The sequence below is a fragment of the Chlorocebus sabaeus genome, chromosome 1 (genome assembly GCF_047675955.1).
Source record: "Chlorocebus sabaeus isolate Y175 chromosome 1, mChlSab1.0.hap1, whole genome shotgun sequence".
In the NCBI taxonomy this organism is placed as follows: Eukaryota; Metazoa; Chordata; class Mammalia; order Primates; family Cercopithecidae; genus Chlorocebus; species Chlorocebus sabaeus.
In genome coordinates this window covers 113,022,723-113,043,794 of record NC_132904.1, presented here as the reverse complement: position 1 = coordinate 113,043,794, position 21,072 = coordinate 113,022,723, and the positions used below count along the sequence as shown (strand labels likewise).

Here is a 21,072-nt window from a genome sequence, read left to right as displayed (position 1 = left end):
GTTGACTGAATGAATTTAGCAGATCTTTTCGTCTTGCTGAGTTGTATGGTGTGTGTATATATCTTTTCCAGATAATGCTGAATTGTTTTTCAAGGTGATTGTACCACTTTATCTCTTCCAATCAAAGGACCTTCCTGGATGGAGCCTCTCATTTTCTTTTCTTTTCTTTTTTTTTTTTGAGATGAAGTTTTTGCTCTTGTTGCCCAGGCTGGAGCGCAATGGCGTGATCTCAGCTCACTGCAACCTCCGTCTCCCGGGTTCAAGCAATTCTCCTGCCCCAGCCTCCTGAGTAGCTGGGATTACAAGCGACTGCCACCATGTCTGGCTAATTTTTTAATATTTAGTAGAGATGGGGTTTCACCATGTGGACCAGGCTAGTCTGAAACTTCTGACTTCAGGTGATCCACCCGCCTCGGCCTCCCAAAGTGCTGGGATTACAGGCGTGAGCCACTGGGCCCGGCCTGGATCCTCTCATTTTCTTATCTTTGTTTTTCAATCTCTACATGCTCTCCCTTTCCGAACTATTTCTTTACTCTCTATGTAGTTTTTATTTCTGCTATCTATCTTTTTTTAATTTCTGAGAGTTTTTATTACTGTTATTTTGTGAAAGTCTTTTTGTACTATCCTGTTCTTGCTTGATCAATTTAATCTTTTCATTCTCTGATGTTATTAATGGCATTTTTCAATGTTCTTCTTTCTGTATATTCTCCGTTTTCTCTAACTTCCTTTTTTAATATTTGTTTGTTTTGGGTCTCTATCTTTCATGTTAGAAACTCTCCTCAAATGACTGGTAATCTTTGGTTGCTTAAATTTAAGAGTGGGAGATTTGGGCTGGGCGTGGTGGCTCACACCTGTAATCCCAGCACTTTGGGAGGCTGAGGTGGGCGGATCATGAGGTCAGGAGATCGAGACCATCCTGGCTAACACGGTGAAACCCCTTCTCTACTAAATATTCAAAAAATTAGCTGGGCGTGGTGGCGGGCACCTATAGTCCCAGCTACTCGGGAGGCTGACGCAGGAGAATGGCGTGAACCCGGGAGGCGGAGCTTGCAGTGAGCCAAGATGGCGCCACTGAACTCCAGCCTGGGTGACAGAGAGACTCCGTCTAAAAAAAAAAAAAAAAAAAGAGTGGGAGATTTTAAAGGCGATTTGAAGCTCCAATACATGGGTAGTACTTATTGACTATGACTGTCACTGTAGGGTGATCCACTGAGATGTTTAGCTGGGGAACCCCCAATGTGAAAATTTTGGGGTCTTACCTCTTGAGCTGGTCATATTCCCCTAAAAAATGTCTTTCATTCTTCTGCCTGGAGGGTAAAGGCCTGGATAGCAGTGTCCCTGGGGCCAAGTGGAAGAAGCAGGAGGGGGATTCAACATGTCAGAGGGCATACTTTGATTTAATCCTGTTGCTAGTACAGGTCCCCTGCCCTCAACTCTGCCTGACGTTCAAGAGAATAAACTTCCAATCTTCCACTAAGATGAGACAAGGAAGCTAAATCTCTAACTGCTCCTTAAATGGTTTCAACTAATCTTGCATGTTTTATGACAGCCTCCTCCATCACCTCTACTTTCAGTAGAAACTGGTTCAGGACAGTCATATATGGCTGTGTGAGCTGTGCACTGCCTCATTCTGAGGCCACCTCTCTCACAGGGTAGACATGACAGATCTGTATATTTACCATGTCAAATTTCTGGCAGACAGCTGTAGAGTGTCTTGAGAAAGGGGAGGCTGTTTTCTACTGCACACACAGGGGCGGCATGGGCTAGCAGTGACCCTATCATCATCTCTCCGCCTTTTGAGAATCCAGCAGGGTAAGTCAGGCTGGAACTCATCTTTTCTCACTGCTAGCTCATGTCCAGCATTCCCAAGGCCTGCTAAATCAGTTACAACTGATCCATTTGCTTTCTAACATCCTAAATTGTGCTGTGGTCTTTTCTTCCTCCCCCCAATGCCGTCTCTATGGATCTACATTTTCATCTTTTTTTTTTTTTTTTTTTTGAGACAGGGTCTCACTCTGTCACCCAGGCTGGAGTTCAGTGGCATAATCAGGGCTCATTGCAGCCTCTACCTCCCAGGCTCAAGTGATCCTCACACCTCAGCCCTCTGAGCAGCTGGAACTACAGGTCTGCCATATCTGGCTGACTTTTTGTATTTTTTCACCAGAGACTTGCCCAGGCTAGTCTCAACTCCTGGACTCAAGCGATCTGCCCACCTTGGCCTCCCAAAGTGCTAGGATTACAGGCGTGAGTCATAGTGCCTGGCTACATCTTTTCCCAAACATTTCTTCATTATAATGTCAGGAGGATTTCAGGAAAAAAAAGTGAAATAGATGCATGCATTCAATCTTCAATGTTTGTCTGGAAGTCTATACAAGCAGTATCGACAGAAGATTGCTGAAAGCTTTATGGTACATTCATTCCTTTGGAGTCTAAGTCATCGTTGGTTCCAACCTCCCCGGGAAGTCTTCAGTGTTATGGCAAAAGGTTTGTGAACAGGAATGTACTTGGCCAGAAAATGTTCTTCCCTCTAAAAGTGTCTCTTAAGGCCGGGCGAGGTGGCTCATGCCTGTAATCCCGGCACTTTGGGAGACCCAGGCAGGCAATGGCCCGAGGTCAGGAGTTGGTGACCAGCCTGGCCAACACGGTGAAACTCTGTCTCTACTAAAAATACAAAAATTTGCCGGGCTTGGTGGCTTGTGCCTGTATCCCAGCTACTTAAGGGGCTGAGGTAAGAAAATTGCTTGAACCTGGGAGGTGGAGGTTGCAGTGAGCCAAGATTGTGCCACTGCATTCTTGCCTGGGTGACAGAGTGAGACTCCATCTCAAAAATAAGTAAATAAATACATAAATAATAAGAAAAAAATTATCTTAAGAAAATAATCATGGAATGCATGCTTTAGCTATGTGGATGTTCATCGCAGTGTTGTTTATAATAAAAAACTAAAAACAAGCTGGACACGGTGGCTCATGCCTATAATTCCAGGGCTTTGGGAGGCTGCGGTGGGTGGGTCACTTGAGGTCAGTCGTTCGAGAGCCTGGCAAACATGGCAAAACCCCGTCTTGCGCGTGACAGTCTCTACTAAAAATACAAAAATTAGCCAGGCATGGTGGTTCACGCCTGTAGTCCCAGCTACTCAGGAAGCTGAATCAGGAGAGTGGCTTGAACCTCAGGAGGTGAAGGTTGCAGTGAGCTAAGATTGCACCACTGCACTCCAGCCTTGGCGATGGAACGAGACTCCATTTCAAGAAAAAATAAAAAATAAAAATAAAAGAAAGAGAAAGAAAGAAAGAAGAAAGAAAGAAAGAAAGAAAGAAAGAAAGAAAGAAAGAAAGAAAGAAAGAAAGAAAGAAGAAAGAAATGTAGTTGACTGAATCCCTCTCTTCACGGGTTTTCAGGAAACCCGAAACCAATGGTGAAGATCAACTCTAGCAACCTTGTCATCTCCTAGTGCTTCTATTGTGCTCTTCATCAGGTCATGATTTTCTGCGATTATTTCCCCATCCTGTGGTCCTTTCTGCAACCCCCTCTCTTTTATCACCATTTCAATTTTCATTTTCAGTAGCCTCAAATCTTTGGTGATGAAGAGGAGTACATATAAACAAAACCCAAACAAATAAATAATGAAAATCTTTATCTGGGGTTGGCACACCATCACTATGTTGACTCAAGAATGTGTTCGGTACATTTTGTGGCACTCGAGTCCACGTCACTGGTCCCACCCCAGCTGTTGCACCACCAGCAGGCATTTTTGACACAAACATCTAGCAGTGGGGCATTTCTCAGACCTGATGGATCATGCTCTGCACAGGATAAACAGGTCGTAGTGGCAAGCCTGAGGACCCAAGGACGTGCTGTCCTGGCTATCACTCAGAGCTGGTTCTGCCTAGGCAGAAGACAGTAGAAGAGGGAAACTGAGGGGGGTATGCTCGTGGTGGGACAAGGCACGGTGGGACAGGAAGGAGAGGTGATGACTTGGCAGCTGTGCCTGGGCTTGGCTGTTCTTTCCCTGGCTGGCCCTGAGCTACTGTTCTTGTACCCAGATCAGTTAACACATGGACCTGGTCCCCCTGTATTCCATCAGGCCTCTTTCTCCCAAATCCTAAACCCCCTGGGGTGAGGGGAAGCGCACCTGGCTTTTTACCTAGGGTGGTGTTTTCTCCCAGTAGTAAGTGTTGAGGCTCTTTGTGGTATGGGTCTGGTCTTAGGAGCAAAGTCCTCTCTTTGCTCCCAAGCAGAAGATAGTGTACTGAGCATGGACTTTGGAGTCAGATAGACCTGGAATTGGCCCAGGGCAAGACCTTGGGCAAGAATCTCTCTAAACTCCAGTTTCTCTGTAAATAAAATGAGGATAACAATTCCAACCTTAGAGTACTGACTTGAGCGTTACAGATAAGAAAGGGCACAAGGTAGGTCCATAGAGAGCTCATTGTCATTAAATCTTTTCAAACCCAGTTGGGCCGGATTGTGGAAGGCAGAGAACCTTGTAGGGGTGCCCAGGCTGCTTCCCACCCCCACACGCTAGCCACACTGAACCCTGCATCATTTCCCCAACCCACTAGATGAGGGTTTGTGTCTTATTATCTCCAAGATGTGGCAGGGTGCCTGACACACAATATGTGTCCCACCTCTCTGAGTCCCAGCCAGGTTGGCCTCAGTGCCAATTGCTGCTTTCATCAGCTTTAGAGGTGTGCGATGCATCATTGCTCTCTCTTCTGAACCTGCCATGCCTCACACCTCTGTCAGCCCTGGTCATAGCCCGAAACATAAGGCTCTCTAGCAAGGTCACTGCCTCCTACCCCACTCATCCTTCTGCACTGTTCTTTGCTTATTCTCTCTATCCAACATCCCGAGAACTATTCCCTCCCAGTTTTCCCACTGCCTCTGGAACACACTCCTCTGCATCTTCAGCCTTCCTAAGCGCCTCCTTCCACTTCCTGTCCTCAACTGGGCTTGGCCTTGGCTCAGGCTGCCCTGCTCCCTGGCTTCCCCTCAGTCCTCCTGCATGGAGGCTGCTGACTCTCAGGTGGGGATGCTGTTCTTTGCATATCAAGTTTGCTGACTGTTGTTCTTGGATTATTTTTGTTTTCTGCGATTCTAACAATTTTAAGGAAATGGCATTAAAATCTCCCACCAAATTTGTCAAGTTCTCTTTGGACTCAATGGCTTTCTGCTTTATATATTTTGAGACTATGTTGTCAGGTTCAGAATTGTTTTATCTTCCCAGTGAATTTCTTCTTCTTCTTCTTTTCCTTCTTCTCCTTCTCCTTCTCCTTCTCCTCCTCCTCCTTCTTCTTCTTTTTTTGACAGAGACTTGCTCTGTCACCCAGGCTGGAGTGCAGTGGTGCGATCTCAGCTCACTGCAACCTCTGCCTCTCCAGTTCAAGCGATCTTCCTGCCTCAGTCTCCTGAGTAGCTGGGACTACAGGCATGCACCACCACACTCTGATAATTTGTGTATTTTTAGTAGAGACAGGGTTTCACCATGTTGGTCAGGCTGGTCTCAAACTCCTGACCTTGTGATCCGCCCCCCTCGGCCTCCCAAAGTGCTGGGATTACAGGTGCGAGCCACCGTGCCTGGCCAAATTTTTTCTTTTATCGTTAAATAATGATCTGCTTTATCCCTATCAATCCCCTCTATCCCTATCTATCCCAATCCTATCTATCTCTAGCAAAGCAAATAAGCTTTGCTTATTTGTTCTGATGTCACATTGCATACCTGCTTTCTTTTGATTACTATTTGTCTGGTATATCTTTTGAAATTCCTTCCCTGGCTCCACTTTTTAACCTTTCTCTGACATTATATTTTGGGTATGCCTCTTATAAATTGCAAATAAGTAGAGTTTTTATAAAATCCAATCTGAAAACAACAACAATAGTAAACTGATGTAGCACCTACTGTGTCAAGCATGTTTGTGTGCTTTTTAACCTAGAGTAATAAAGCATTATTTCCCACAGGTCCTATGAGGTAAGTATTATCATTATTTGCCTTTTACAGAATTTGAGGCTGGGTGCAATGGCTCATGCCTGTAATCCCAGCACTTTGGGAGGCCAAGGTGGGAGGATCGCTTGAGCTCAGGAGTCTGAGACCAGCCTGGGCAATATAGTGAGACCCAATCTCTACAAAACATTAAAAAATTAGTTTGGCAGGGTGGCACATGTCTGTGTTCCCAGATACTCAGGAGACGAGGTGAGAGGATCACATGGGCCTGGGAGGTGGAGGCCGCAGTGAGTTGTGACTGGCGATTGCACCACTGCACCCAGCCTGAGTGACAGAGTGAAACTCTGTCTCAAAAAAAAAGAGAGAGAGAGAGAAGGAAAGAAAGAAAGAAGGAAAGAAAGAAAGAAAAAAGGAAAGAAAGAAAGAAAGAAAGAAAGAAAGAAAGAAAGACAGACAAATTAATCGAAGCACAGAGAAGTTAAATAACTTGCCAAAGGTCACAGAACTAATAAGTGGCAGGACTTTGACCCAGCGGACTAGCCCCAGAGACAATGCTTTGCGGGCTCACTTAATCCATTTAATTTGATGGTGATTACTATTTTATTTATGCCTTATGATTTTGTATTTTCATTTTACTATGATATTTCTTTGCTTCTTGTATCTTCCTGCTTGCTTCTCTGTTGGTTTTGTGTTCCTTTAAAGACTAATTTATTTTTCTTTTTTTCGAGACAGAGTCTCACTCTGCCGCCCAGCCTGGAGTGCGGTGGCGCAATCTCGGCTCACTGCAAGCTCCGCCTCCCGGGTTCACGCCATTCTCCTGCCTTGGCCTCCCAAGTAGCAGGGACTACAGGCGGCCACTACCATGCCCGGCTACTTTTTTGTATTTTTAGTAGAGATGGAGTTTCACCCGTGTTAGCCAGGATGGTCTCGATCTCCTGACCTCATGATCCACCCGCCTCGGCCTCCCAAAATGCTGGGATTACAGGCGTGAGCCACCAGTGCCCGGCCTAAAAACTAATTTCATACCTTTTTAAAAATTCAGTTAAAAAGTTCAAACTGCACATAGAGAGTCAAACAGAGTCAGGTGCAGTGGCTCATGTCTGTAACCCCAGCACTTTGGGAGGTCCAGACAGGGATCACTTGAGGCCAGGGGTTTGAGAGCAGCCTGGGCAACACAGCAAGGCTCCATCTCTCCAAAAAATTGTTTTTTAAAAAAGAGTCAAACAGATCTACAAGTTAGTTTAAAAAAGCAGCAGTATCTCAACCCCATCTCTATTTTTCACTCTGCAAAAACAACTCCTTTCAACTCTTTTTTTTTTTTTTTTTTTTTTTGACAGTCTCACTCTGTCACCCAGGCTAGAGTGCAGTGGCACGATCTTAGCTCACTGAAACCTCTGCCTTTTGGGTTCAAGCGATTCTTCTGCCTCAGCCTCCCATGTAGCTGGGATTACAGGCATGTGCCACCACACCTGGCTAATCTTTGTGGTTTTTTTTTTTGTTTTTTGTTTTTTGTGAGATGGAGTCTTGCTCTGTCACCCAGGCTGGAGTGCAGTGGCAGGATCTCGGCTTACTGCAACCTCTGCCTCCCAGGTTCAAGCACTTATCCTGCCTCAGCCTCCCAAGTAGCTGGGATTACAGGTACCCGCCACCACACCCAGCTAATTTTTTGTATTTTTAGTATTTTGTAATTTTTGTGTTTTGTAGTTCACTATGTTGGCCAGGCTGGCTCAAACTCTCGACCTCAGGCAATCCACCCGCCTCAGCCTCCCAGAGTGTTGGGATTACAGGCATGAGCCACCGTGCCCGGCCTAATTTTTGTGTTGTAAGTAGAGACAGGGTTTTACCATGTTGGCCAGGCTGGTCTCGAACTCCTGACCTCAGGTGATCCACTCGCCTCAGCCTCCCAAAGTGCTGGGATTACAGGTGTGAGCCCCCCGCCCAGCTGACATTGCCTCTTTAGAAAGAAGCGCAGTTCATCTTCACTGATTAGGGAGCTTTTCGTCATAGAGTAACATCAGTTGAAATATATAAAAGAAATAGGAGAATTAGAACATCCTCATTCTGCAACTCTTCCAGTTGAAGTAATAATTAATTCAAGCAAAGATTTTGAATGTATACCATGTTCATCAGGTTGGCAAGGTATTTTAAGATGCCAAGGGATCCCAATTCTGTTACTTGCTCATTACAAAGGGAAATAACCTATCTTTCCAACCAAGAGGTCTGCTAGTGACCACCTCACAAAGTGAAAAAACTAAGGATTGCTAATAGTGGAACAAGTAGCCACAGTGTACCTCCTGATATGACATCATGTGAACTTCTCACTTCACCTTTAAGTATTTTTGGCCGGGTGCAGTGGCACATGCTTGATATCCCAGCACTTTGGGAGGCTGAGGCAGGGGGATCACTTGAGGCCAGGATTTCAAGACCAGCCTGAGCAACATATCAAGACCCCCATCTCTACAAAAAATTAAAAAGTTAGCCAGGTGTGGTGGTGCATGCCTGTAGCCCCAGCTACTCAGGAAGCTGAGGTGGGAGGATCACTTGAGCCCAGGAGTTTGAGGCTGCAGTGAGCTATGATCACACCACTGTACTCCAGCTGGGTGACAGGGCAAGACCCTGTCTCAAAAAACTAAAAAAATAAAAACAAAACAAAACCCAAAAACCCCACAGCAAATTAGAAGAAAGCTACGTAAATTAGAAGATGCTGATGTGAAATCCTGAGTTCAAGGGTCAATTTAGGAGGGACCATCTGGAATGCAGGGAACCCCCAAAAGTCAGTTTCTTTAGGCCTATTTTCTTGGGCCAGCCAAATTTCTCAGGGAGAACGTTGTTCCATTTTCAATAACGGGAAAGATGGTGAGTTGAGGAGTCTTTAAAAAAAATTTATTTTTGAGATGGGGTCTCATTCTGTCACCCAGGCTAGAGAGCAGTGGCACGATCATGGCTCACTGCAGTCTCTAACTCCTGGGCTCAAGCAATCCTTCTGCCTCAGCCTCCTGAATAGCTAGGACCACAGGTGCCACCATACCTGGCTAATTTTTGTATTTTTTGCAGAGACAGGGTCTTGCTACATTGCCCAGGCTGGTCTCAAACTCCTGGGCTCAAGCAATCCTCCTGCCTTGACTTCTCGAAGTGTTGGGATTACAGGCGTGAGCCACTGCGCCCAGCCTCAAAATTTAATGTCTACAGTTTTCCTTAATTTTTCTTAGCACAAAAACTCTCAGCCCCAACAATACCTAATTTTCTCCAAGCCAGAGTCCCACTCTTTTACCCTTTTCAGAGAGAATAAGCATCTGGCTTTCTGCTGCCTTGGGAGTACCCAGTCAAGTAGAGTTGAAGAGAGCAACTGCTTCTCAAACAGACTCTCGACCAACTGCCATATTTCTAGTCCCATTGCCACCCACCCTTCCAGAAGAATGTTGACGCTAATGTCAGAGCATTTGGAGAGTGTAGTAGTGAAAATCAGGGGCCTTCTTGGCTTTCTCCACTGCTGATTCAAAATTCATCTCAGGTGTGCCTGTCACCACTGTTTGACCATCTGGAAGCTTTCCAGCTTCCAAAATGTTGTTATTTTTGTCTCCTTTTCTGTTTTCCCTGTGGGTTTATGCATTTTGTAAAAAGTGCACTTCAATGCCATGTTATTGAGATTTCAGAGAACAGCAGAGGATAATGCATGCAATCAATCCACCATCCTTTACTAGAAGTCAATGGGATGCTCTTTAGTGTCTTTTCCCCATATACTAGTTTAAAAGTTATCCATTCTTTCTATTCGTTTTATGGGTTATCCTTAAAATTTTAATATTCTTGTCTGATCTAACAAAGTCTAAAGATAATCAATATCCCTATCTTTCTCCTGAATAATGCAAAGGGTGCTGAATGCTTTAACTTTGATCTCTCCTTTCCCATTTCCAGGTTGCTTCCGTCTGATATTTTAGTTCCTCATTACTCTTAATACCTCCCCCAAAGTAGTCCCTTCATCAATAGATGTTTTTGAGCCCTCCCTACCAGGTGATAAGCACTGGTCGAGGCACTGGGAATAGAGTAGAAAATGAGATAAACTTGGCCAAGTGTGGGGTGGCTCACGCCTGTAATCCCAGCACTTTGGAGGCCAAGGTGGGCAGATCGCTTGAGTCCAGGAGTTCAAGACCAGCCTGGGAAACGTAGTGAGATCCCGTCTCTACAAAAAAATACAAAAATTAGCTGGGCATTGTGGTGTATGCCTGTGGTCCTAGCTACTGGGAGGCTGAGGTGGGAGGATCACCTGAGCCCAGGATGGTCGAGGCTGTGGTGATTGTACCACCGCACTCCATCCTGGGCGACAGTGAGACCCTGTCTTGAAACAAAAACAAAACAAAACAAAAAATAAAAACCCCACAAACTAAACTATGTATAAATACATTTTTGTTAGGTAGAACTATATGAAATTGCCACTATTTGACCAACTTTTAGTGAAAACTAATCGCATAAGCATGTGTGTGTATTTTCACTAATGTTTTTTGGATTTACCTAAACATTTGCTAATTTAATTGCTCCCCATGTCTCCTTCTATCCCATTGCTTTTTTCTGGGCTCCGTTTCCTTTTCAGATTTTTAGTAGTTCTTTTCAGTGAGGATCTGTGAGTGGTAAACTCTCTTTCTCTGAAATTAACTTCTTCCTCTCAAATAATAGTTCACCTGAATGTAAGTCTTGGTTGGCCATTAATTTCCATTCAGTCTTTGGAAGGCATATTGATGATAAATCAGTTGCCAGTTTAATCATGATTTGTGTGTAGATCATTAGTCTTTCTCTTTGGTTGATTTTAAGATATCCATTGCCTTCAGTGTTCTGCAGATTCACTGTGATGTGTCCTCATTTGGTTGTGTGTTACTTTTTCCTACCAAGACTCAGGATGCTTCCTGCACCTGAGGATTCGGGTCACTCTTTCTTCAATTTTTGAAATTCCTCAGCCATCATCTTTTGAATATCGTCTCTTCCACAGTCCCTGTGTTCCCTTCACGGAAATCCTACAGGCATATATTGGACCTCCCATTCTGTCCTCCATGTCTCTTACCATCTATTCATACCCTCCTTTTTATATTCAATTTTTTTGAGACAGAGTTTTGCTCTGTGGCCCAGGCTGGAGTGCAATTGCATGATCTTGGCTCATTGCAACCTCCGCCTCCCAGGTTCAAGTGATTCTCCTGCTTCAGTCTCCCAAGTAGCTGGGATTATAGGCATGCACTATGACGCCCGGCTAATTTTTGTATTTTTAGTAGAGATGGGGTTTCACCATGTTGGCCAGGCTGGTCTGAAACTCCTGACTTCAAGTGATCCACCCGCCTCGGCCTCCCAAAGTGCTGGGATTACAGGCATGAGCCACCGTGCATGGCCAATATCCTCCTTTTTATTTCTCTGATTCTTTCTGTGTGATTTTCTCAGATCTACCTTCTAGTTTACTAATTCTCTCTCCAACTGTAGCTAAAAGTGTTTTATATTATAATGACTATACTTTTTTTTAACTTTTAGATGTTCTATTTAATTCTTTTTCTTTTTGACAAATAGAACTTCTTTCAAAACAAATAAAAGGCCAGGCATGGTGGTTCATGCCTGTAATCCCAGTGCTTTGGGAGGCTGAGGCAGGAGGATTGCTTGAGCCCAGGAGTTCAAGACCAGGCTGGGCAACATAGTGAGATCCTTTCTCTACCAAAAAAAAAAAAAAAAAAAAATCAGCTGGGTGCTGTGGGACCACTCCTGTAGTCCCAGAAACTGCAGATTCTTGGGAGGTAGGTGCTGGAGGATTGCTTGAGCCTGGGAGGTTGAGGCTGCAGTGAACTGTGATCATGCCACTACACTCCAGCCTGGGTGACAAAGCCAGACCCTGTCTCAAAAGCAAATAAACAAACAAACAAAGAAACAAACAAAAAAATGCTTACACAGGTGACTACTTTCTTGCTGGGATAGTTTTAACACTGCATTCAGCATAAACACCTTTCTTTCTGAAATGTATTTGAGATATATATAGATTTAAAAAAACCCCATACCTCCATTAAGGCCTGGTGATAGCAGTAGAAACAATGTAAGTGGGTCCAAAATCATATAGATGTCTTTGGTGTGTTCTGAGATGGAGTTCAGGAACACCAAGTAAAGACTGCTACCTCACAGTTTGCATCTGAGTTCTTAGAAGACAAGACTGAAGGAGAACAATTTGTAACAAGATTTACTTGGCCTGGGTGTGGTGGCTCATGCCTGTAATCCCAGTACTTAGGGAGACTGAGGTGGGTGGATCACCTCAGGTCAGGAGTTCGAGACCAGCCTGGCCAACATGGAAAAAAACCCCACCTCTACTAAAAATACAAAAATTAGCCAGGCGTGGCAGCATACACCTGTAAGCCCAGCTACTCAGGAGACTGAGGCAGGAGAATCGCTTGAACCCAGTGGGTGGAGGTTGCAGTGAGCCGAGATCGTGCCACTGCACTCTAGCCTGGGTGACAAAGTGAGACTCTGCCTTAAAAAAAAAAAAAAAAAAAAAAGACTTACTGTTCAGAAGGAGAAGTCACTAATGTTGTTTTAAAGAACAGGTCACAAGAGAAAGACTCTAGAAGATCTCACTTGGTGTATATCAAGTGTCTATTTGAGACCCATATACTTGCTTAATCCAGGTGTTTAAGGCAAAGCTGCCGCTGCTGAGCAGGAAGGAGTAAGGTACCCGCTAACCTTTACCAGTCTACATTTTCAAATCATCCTTACTCCACATCCAGATTGAGTCAGCAATTCTTGGATAGTAAAAAACAAAAACACAAAACAAAGTAAAGGGGCAACTCTCTTGAAAATGCAGCTGTCCACAAACACTGTGATACGAAATGACAGTCAAGGAAAGAGCAGCACAAACAAGTTCACATGGAAGGAATCTGTTCAAAGTCTTTGGATTTAAGCACAAGTTCCCTAAAAGCTCTTACTCACAGAAGAAATTAGATAATAAATAGGATGGAATTCTTTAAGCTTTCATTTTGTTTTGGGTAACTCTGTTGCCCAGGCTGGAGTGCAGTGGCGTGATCACGGCTCACTGCAGCCTCCACCTCCCAGGTTCAGGTGGTCCTTCCACCTCAGCCTCCTGAGTGGCTGGGACTATAAGCATGTGCCACCATGCTAGGCTAATTTTTGTAATTTATTTTAGTTTTCTTTTCTTTGTTTTTGTTTTTTGTTTGTTTGTTTGTAGAGACAGGGTTTTGCCATGTTGCCCAGGCTGGTCTCAAATTCCTGGGCTCAAGTGATCCTCCCACCTTAGCTTTCCAAAGAGCTGGGATTACAGGCATGAGCTACTGCACCTGGCCAAGAATTTTTTAAAAATCACTATCTGGCAACTCTCAGGATAATATCTGACTCAGGCAAAGATCATCAATGAATGATAAAACCACTGGGTGAAACATTGTTGCAGAATGGGATGCTCACAAGGCTTCAAAGTATTGCTCCACAAATTACTTACCATTAACTTGAAAAACCAGGCTGGGCGCAGTGGCTCATGCCTGTAATCCCAGCACTTCGGGAGGCTGAGGCGGGCGGATCACAAGGTCAGGAGATCAAGACCATCCTGGCTAACACAGTGAAACCCCGTCTCTACTAAAAATACAAAAAAAATTAGTCGGGCGAGGTGGCGGGCGCCTGTAGTCCCAGCTACTCAGGAGGCTGAGGCAGGAGAATGGCCTGAACCCAGGAGGCGGAGCTTGCAGTGAGCAGATATCATGTCACTGCACTCCAGCCTGGGTGACAGAGCGAGACTACATCTCAATACAAAAAAACTTAAAACACCAAACTGTACTAACCATGGAGAAATCTGGTTGTTATCATTTTAACTGAGTGACCAAACTTAGCATCACCAAATAGAGTGCAACCTAATGGTTCATGCCTCCAGCTAGGATGCAGTAATAAGGGCCAGATATCACTGAGTAAGTATTTTTGCCAAAAATGTTTAACCTTAATCTAATCATGAGAAAATAATCACTCAAATCCAGAATGTGGGATATTTTACAATATATCCTCCTTGCACTCTTCCAAAAAAAAATCATTGTCATGAAAACAAACAAATGGTGGGGTTGGGAAGAACTGTTCTAAATTTAAAAACTAAAGAGGGATAACAACCAGATGAGATGTATTAGAGCTTGAATTTAAAGAGACAGAAAAACAACTATAAAAGCATTTAGGGGAAAATTGGAATATGTAGCATATGTTAGATGACATTAAGGAATTATGCTAATTTTCAAAGGTATGATTTTTTTTCTTCTGCGAAAGAGTCCTTATTTTTCACAAGGTATGTTGAAGTATTTAGGGTGATGTGTCATGTTGGCTATAATTATTTCAAATGGTTTCATACACAAAGCACATACCACATACACATATACATATACCTCCGACCAACCCAAATCATGTTCAGCACTGAAACTGTAAGATGCCACCAAACAGGGAAGCATGAATGTGTCTTGCGTCTACCCATGGTATCAATCTAGGTTCAGTCAGAAAAACAAAAGCCACTCCATGTATTTCAAGTACGAAAGGCTTTAAAGCAAAAAATTAAAGGTTTATCCAACTCTTGGAAGGGCTGGAGGAGTGACCATCTTGGTTTGCAGTTCAGAAGGAGTGACTCTCAAATGCTCATTGGTAAGTGGCTACAAATGGGAAGCTCACCTTATTATGCCTGCAATATCAATGCATGCGATTCCTAGGAAGGTCATCCAGAAGCGCTTTAAGCTCCAAGCCTGTCCATGCGCCTGTCTGCAACTAGCATTGAAACATAACGGCCTCTCCTCTTCCGTCTCACACTGGCTGACTCTAACCTAGGCTCATAGAGAGAAGGGATTCTAGAAAATGGATTAATAGTTCCAAGTGTCCCCTCTGCATCTCATAAAAGACCTTAGAAAGGGCAGTGAAAATGCTGATTTGCAAAAAGACAATCCAACGCAGTTGTATTTTACAGCACAGGCTCTTTAAGTTTGGGTTATCAGCAAAAACCCATTAGAGTATGAGAAATTTCTTTTTAAATTGTGGCAAAATATATGTAATATAAAAATTACCATTGTAGCTATTGTACATTGTAGCTAAGTAAGTCCAGTAGCATTAAGTACATTTACACTGTTGTGTGCCACTATCTAGCTCCAGAAATCTTTAATCTTCCCAAACAGAAACTTGTACCCATTAACCAATACCTTCTCCTTCCTCATTTCTCCTAGAAACCAGAATTATACTTTGTGTCTCTATAAATTTGACTACTCTGGGTACTTCATATAAGTGGAATCACAGTATGTGTCCTTCTGTGACTGTCTTCTTTCAGTTGGAATCATGTCTTCAGCCAGGTACGGTGGCTCACGTCTGTAAACCCAGCACTTTGGGACGCCAAGGTGGGTGGATCATGAGGTCAGGAGATCGAGACCACCCTGACTAACACGATGAAACCCCGTCTCTACGAAACATACAAAAAATTAGCCGGCTGTGTGGTCCCAGCTGCTCAGGAGGCTGAGGCAGGAGAATGGTGTGAACCCAGGAGGCGGAACTTGCAGTGAGCCAAGATCGTGCCACTACACTCCAGCCTGGGCAACAGAGCAAGACTCCGTCTCAAAAAAAAGAAAAAAGAATCATGTCTTCAAGATTCATCCATGTTATAGCATGTGTCAGATTTCCTTTTCTTTTTTTTTTTTTTTTTTGAGACAGAGTCTCTCTCTGCCACCCAGACTGGAGGGCAGTAGCACAATCTCAGCTCGCTGCAGTGTCTGCCTTCTGGGTTCAAGCAATTCTTGTGCCTCAACCTCCCGAGTAGCTGGAATTACAGGCATGCACCACCACACCTGGCTAATTTTTGTATTTTTAGTAGAGACGGGGTTTTACCATGTTGACCAGGCTGGTCTTGAACTTCTGGCCTCAAGTGATCTGCCTGCCTCGGCCTCCCAAAGTGTTGGGATTACACGCGTGAGCCACTACGCCTGGCCCCTGATTGTCATTATTTAAGGCTAAGTGATATTCTGCTGTCTGTGTACACCACATTTTGTTTATTCATTCATCTGTCAATGGACATTTGGGTTGTTTCCACGCCTTGGTTATTGTGGATAATACCACTGTGAACATGAGCATACAAATATCTGCTCCAGTCCCTGCTTTTAACTCTTGGGTATATGCCCAGAGGTGGAATTGCTGGGTCACAAGGTAATTCTAGGTTTAATTTATTGAGGGACTGTTGTACTGTTCTCCACCGTAGCTGTACCATTTTACCTTCCCAGCAGCAGCATCCAGTGGACAAGCGGTCCAGTTTCTCCACATCTTCACCCACACTTGTTACTTTTGGCTTTTATATTATTTTTTAAAAATAACATTCTAATGGGTGTTAAGTGGTCAGAACTGGTTCTTTTAGGAGAAGAGATAGAGGTCAGGGGGATGGCCACACCTGTAATCCCAGCACTTCGGGAGGCCTAGGTGGGTGGATCACTTGAGGTCAGGAGTTTGAGATCAGCCTGGCCAACATGGTGAAACCCCATCTCTATTAAAAATACAAAAATTAGCTGGGTGTGGTGGTGTGCACCTGTAATCCCAGCTACTTGGGGGAGCTGAGGGATGAGAATCGCTTGAACCCGGGAGGTAGAAGTTGCAGTGAGCTGAGATTGCACCACTGCATGGCCTGGTGACACAGCAAGACTCTATCTCAAAAAAAAAAAGAGTAGAGATAGAAAAGCATTGAGAACACAGCCTCAGCTCAGCTCAGTCTGCCATGGTGAGAAGCCATTAATTCTTCACTCTTGAAACCTTTTCTTCCTTGGTGTAGCAGAGGCTGCAAGTCACCTCTGCAACTTTATTCTTCCCTTCTTTCTCAGTTATAAAATCCCTGATTTTAGAAACATCTTTATTGAGATGTAATTCACATACCGTAACATTCACTACAATTGAATGGTTTTTAGTATATTCACAGATTTGTACAACTGTCATCACAATCTAAGTTTAGAACTGTTTTCATCATCCCACAAAGAAACCCCACACCCATTAGCAGTTATTCACTATTTCCTCCCAACCAACCTCCCCTCCTCCCAATAGCCCTAGGCAACCACTAGTCTACTTTCTGTCTGTACCGATTTGTCTTTTCTGGACATTTCATACAAATGAGATTTTACAACATGTGGTCTTTTGTGACTGGCTTTTTTCCCCTAGCATAATGTTTTGCAGGTTCGTCTGTGTTGTAGCAGGTATCAGTACTTTAACCCCTTTTATTGCCAAGTAATATTCCATTATATGGATAGCTCATATTTTGTATATCCATTCATCAGTTGATGGACATTTGGGTTGTTTCCGTTTTCTTGACTATTATGAATAATGTTGCCATGAATATTAATGCACAAGTTTTTGTGCAGATGTGTATTTTCATGTGTCTTGGTTTTATACCTAGGAGTAGAATTGCTGAGTCATAGGAGAGCTCCTCCATGTTTAACCATTAATGAACTGCCAGACTGTTTTCCAAAGAAACGGCACCATTGTACAATCCCACCAGCAAGTTATGAGGGTAGAATCCCTGATTTTTAACTGATCATTGAGCTCAGGCCCATTCAAAACAAAGATGACATTTCCTAACCTTCCTTACAAGTAGTTCTGACCAGTGGGATGGGAGAAGAAGTTAGGTTTTGTCTTTAAAAGAAAGAGTGGCCAGGCGCCGTGGCTCACGCCTGTAATCCCAGCACTTTGGGAGGTTGAGGTGGGCGGATCATCTGAGGCCAGGAGTTCGGGACCAGCTTGACCAACATGGAGAAATCCTGCCCTACTAAAAATACAAAATTAGCTGGGCGTGGTGGTGCATGCCTGTAATCCCAGCTACTCTGGAGGCTGAGGCGGGAGAATCGCTTGAACCTGGGAGGCGGAGGTTTCAATGAGCCAAGTTTGTGCCATTGCACTCCAGCCTGGGCAACAAGAGTGAAACTCCGTCTCAAAAAAAAAAAAAAGAAAGGAAGGAGGGTACACTCTACACTCTCTTCTCCTCCACCCTGCCCCCTTTCCAGTGGCTGGATGTGGATAGGGTGGTAAGCTATCTTAGATCATGTGGACAAGGGAAACACATAGGGATATTAGAGCCTCTAGACAGAAGGAACTTAGGACCCTGGACAGCTTTGTGGAGCAGTGCTTCCATACCAGCGTGAAGTTTTGTATGGGAGAATACATACATTTTTAACTTCTGTAAGCCACTGTTATTTTGGGTCTCTCAGAGCAGCCATATATAATTTAACTAATATATTTTCTTTCTGTGATTCTTCTTTATTTTGATTATACTTCTACTTCTTTGCCCCTCCTTTAGGAGGGAGGTGCTGCTCAAAGCACTAACTCAGAATATAGACCCTCTCCCTCTTGCAATCGTGCCAGCTTGGAGTTCTTTGCTTCCACTGTAGGTGAAGGAAGGAAAAAGTATGGAGAACTCACATCCACTCTTCATTATCGTCAAACAGAAGTAACCCATTTTCTTCTGCTCACAGCCCATTGGCCAGAACTAACTGTATGACCCCAATCTAATTGCAAAGGAGTCTGGGAAGTAGAGCACAGTACATGGATCTTTGGAGAGCGTTAATTTTCTCTGCCAAAGGTTTCTTTTTTTGTTGTTTTTTGAAATAGAGTCTTGCTCTGTCACCCAGGGTGGAGTCCAGTGGCCCAATCTTAGCTCACTGCAACCTCCCCCTCCCAGGTTCAAGCATTCCTCCAGCCTCGGCCTCCCGAGTAGCTAGGATTACGGGCATGTGCCATCACACCTGGCTAATTTTTTTGTGTGTATATATGCATACAAAAAATATGCTAATTTTTTGTATATATGCATACATATACACACATACACATATACATATATGTATGCAAGAATGTAACATATATGTGTGTATACATATACACACATATATATGTCCCTTGCAGCCAAGTCTAATTCTAACTAATACAAACTAACTCTAAAAAATGAATATACATTCACCAGGGGATAGGCTATTTCAAGCCGAGGGAAGAGCCTGTATAAAGGCTCAGGGAATGCTGTGGTTTTATGTGGCAGCGGATGAGACTGGAAATGAGTCAGGATGATCCACAGTGGAGGATGAATTAAATGGGCAGGAGTGTGGCAGAAAGACCTGTTGGAGGCTATGAATGTAATCAAAGTGACAGACAACTGGTGCAATGATTGTAGTGGAAATGGAGGTGAGGAGATTGATTCAAGATGCATTTAGGACCAAGAATCGGGAGCTTGTGAACGTGTGTGTATGAGTACAGTAGATGGAGTGGGTGTGTCATCAGAGAAGATCTGAGCATTTGGGCTTGCTCTCCTCAGAGGCCCTGCTGGTGGAGTTCAGCCTTTCCCCATGGGGCAAATCCTACTTTCACTCCAGTTCCTGGGGCTCAGAGTCCCTGGCCCAGATGTCTCTTGCCATCTCATCTTCACCCTGCCTGGCTTCCCTTGCTTGTTCCAGGATTATTTCACAAAGAGGGATGTGGTTGGGTCTTTAACCCTGTGAATGCCAGCTCTCCCCAGGATGCCTGAGGAGCCTGTAGTGGAGCTGTCAGGGGCTGCTCAGGTTCTGGCTGGCAGCTGAACACTGTCCATCTTGCCAGCTGGGACACAGTGCCTCTGGGTAGTTGTGTAAGAGAGGGGCCCTTGGCAGACATACAGGTTCTTCTCTATTGGTGGGCCAGCCAGCAGGTCAGTGGGAAGGTTAAAGGTCATGGGGTTTGGGGGAAACTGGGTGAGGAGTTCAGACCCATTCCCAGTAAAGCTTCTGGGAAGCACTTCTCTACTGGGGTAGCCCCTGATACCAGGGCACTCATTAACCCTCTGGGTGCCAGGGAAAAGGCAGGAGGTGAGTGCTGGGAGGCAGCTGAGGTCAACTTCTTTTGAACTTCCACGTGGTATTTACTCAGAGCAATTGGTGCCAGAGGCTCAGGGCCCTGGAGTATAAAGCAGAATGTCTGCTCTCTGTGCCCAGATGTGAGCAGGTGAGCAGCTGGGGCAGAGGGATGGGGGTCGCAGTCCTAAGGGAGGGTATCACAGGTGGCCTCAGGGGCGAGCCTGGGGTGGCCCCTAAGACGTCCTCTTAGAACACTTTGGCAGAGTTGTATCTTTGCCCTCGTTATGGCTCAGTGTTTCCCACCATGAAATGGGAGGGAGGGAGACAGGTGGGCAGGCGAGAGGTGGTAGAAGTGGCCTAGGGAGCTGCTCCTGGGGTCTGGGACCTTTGCAAAGGGGTTAGAGCAGCACGCTCCCTGCTACGTGACTGAGGTGGCAGGGGCACGCCCTCTCCCCATGTCTGAGGAAGACACCCCAGCCTCCTTGACTCACCTAGGTCAGTCCTCTTGAGCCCCAACAGCTCTGTACTCCCCAGCCCAAGGAAGGGTTAACAGGATTTCGGGCAGTTGCCCCTGGAGAGGTCCCCTGGGCAAGTCACCTGCACCATGTCCCTTCCTCTGCTTCTTCCCCTAACCAGGCCTCCCTCCACCTGTCTTCTCAGAGCAGATAATGGCAAGCATGGCTGCCGTGCTCACCTGGGCTCTGGCTCTTCTTTCAGGTGGGTCTCCGACCCTGACTTCAACGTGGGGGTGTGGGTGGAGGCTGGCCTGAGGGCCCTGTCCACCCTGGGGAGGAGAGCCCAGGCCCTGATTACCTAGTCCCTCTCTGCAGCGTTTTCGGCCACCCAGGCACGGAAAGGCTTCTGGGACTACTTCAGTCAGACAAGCGGGGACAAAGGCAGGGTGGAGCAGATCCATCAGCAGAAGATGGCCCGTGAGCCCGCGTGAGTGCCCAGGGGAAGGGGAGTAGGCGAAGGGAGGAGACAGCTGGGCCATGCCATGATGCCCTGCCTCTGCTGCCTCAACCTCGGTGGCCGCTGCTGGGACAGAGGAAAGGAGCGGTGCTAGCTCTGCCCGCAGATCCCGGCCATCCTGGGCTCTTCAGCGCCCTCTGTCTGCAGCCCCCACCTTGACAACTCCATAGCTGTTGCCCCATTGCCCACTGAGGCGCGGGACTTGGGATCAACCGGGAAGACGCCCGCTGCAGTCCCCAGAATCAAAGGATGATGTGGCGCATCTGTGTTTATTTGGAGAGTGTTGTAGGTCTGGATTTGCATGTGCGATGTGTTTGTGCTTCGTGCGTGAGGAGTTGTGACTGGCCAGG

General features: G+C 45.2%; 1 protein-coding gene across 1 annotated transcript in view; it reads left to right on the top strand.

Annotated features, from left to right (window-relative positions):
• Nucleotides 1–21,072, top strand: part of APOA5 (apolipoprotein A5) — a 30,331-nt gene that overhangs the window by 7,414 nt on the left and 1,845 nt on the right. The window contains exon 4 of the mRNA XM_073020161.1: nt 20,568–20,692. Within this exon, the coding sequence (XP_072876262.1) occupies nt 20,568–20,692 (125 nt within the window). The remainder of the gene's footprint in view (nt 1–20,567; nt 20,693–21,072) is intronic.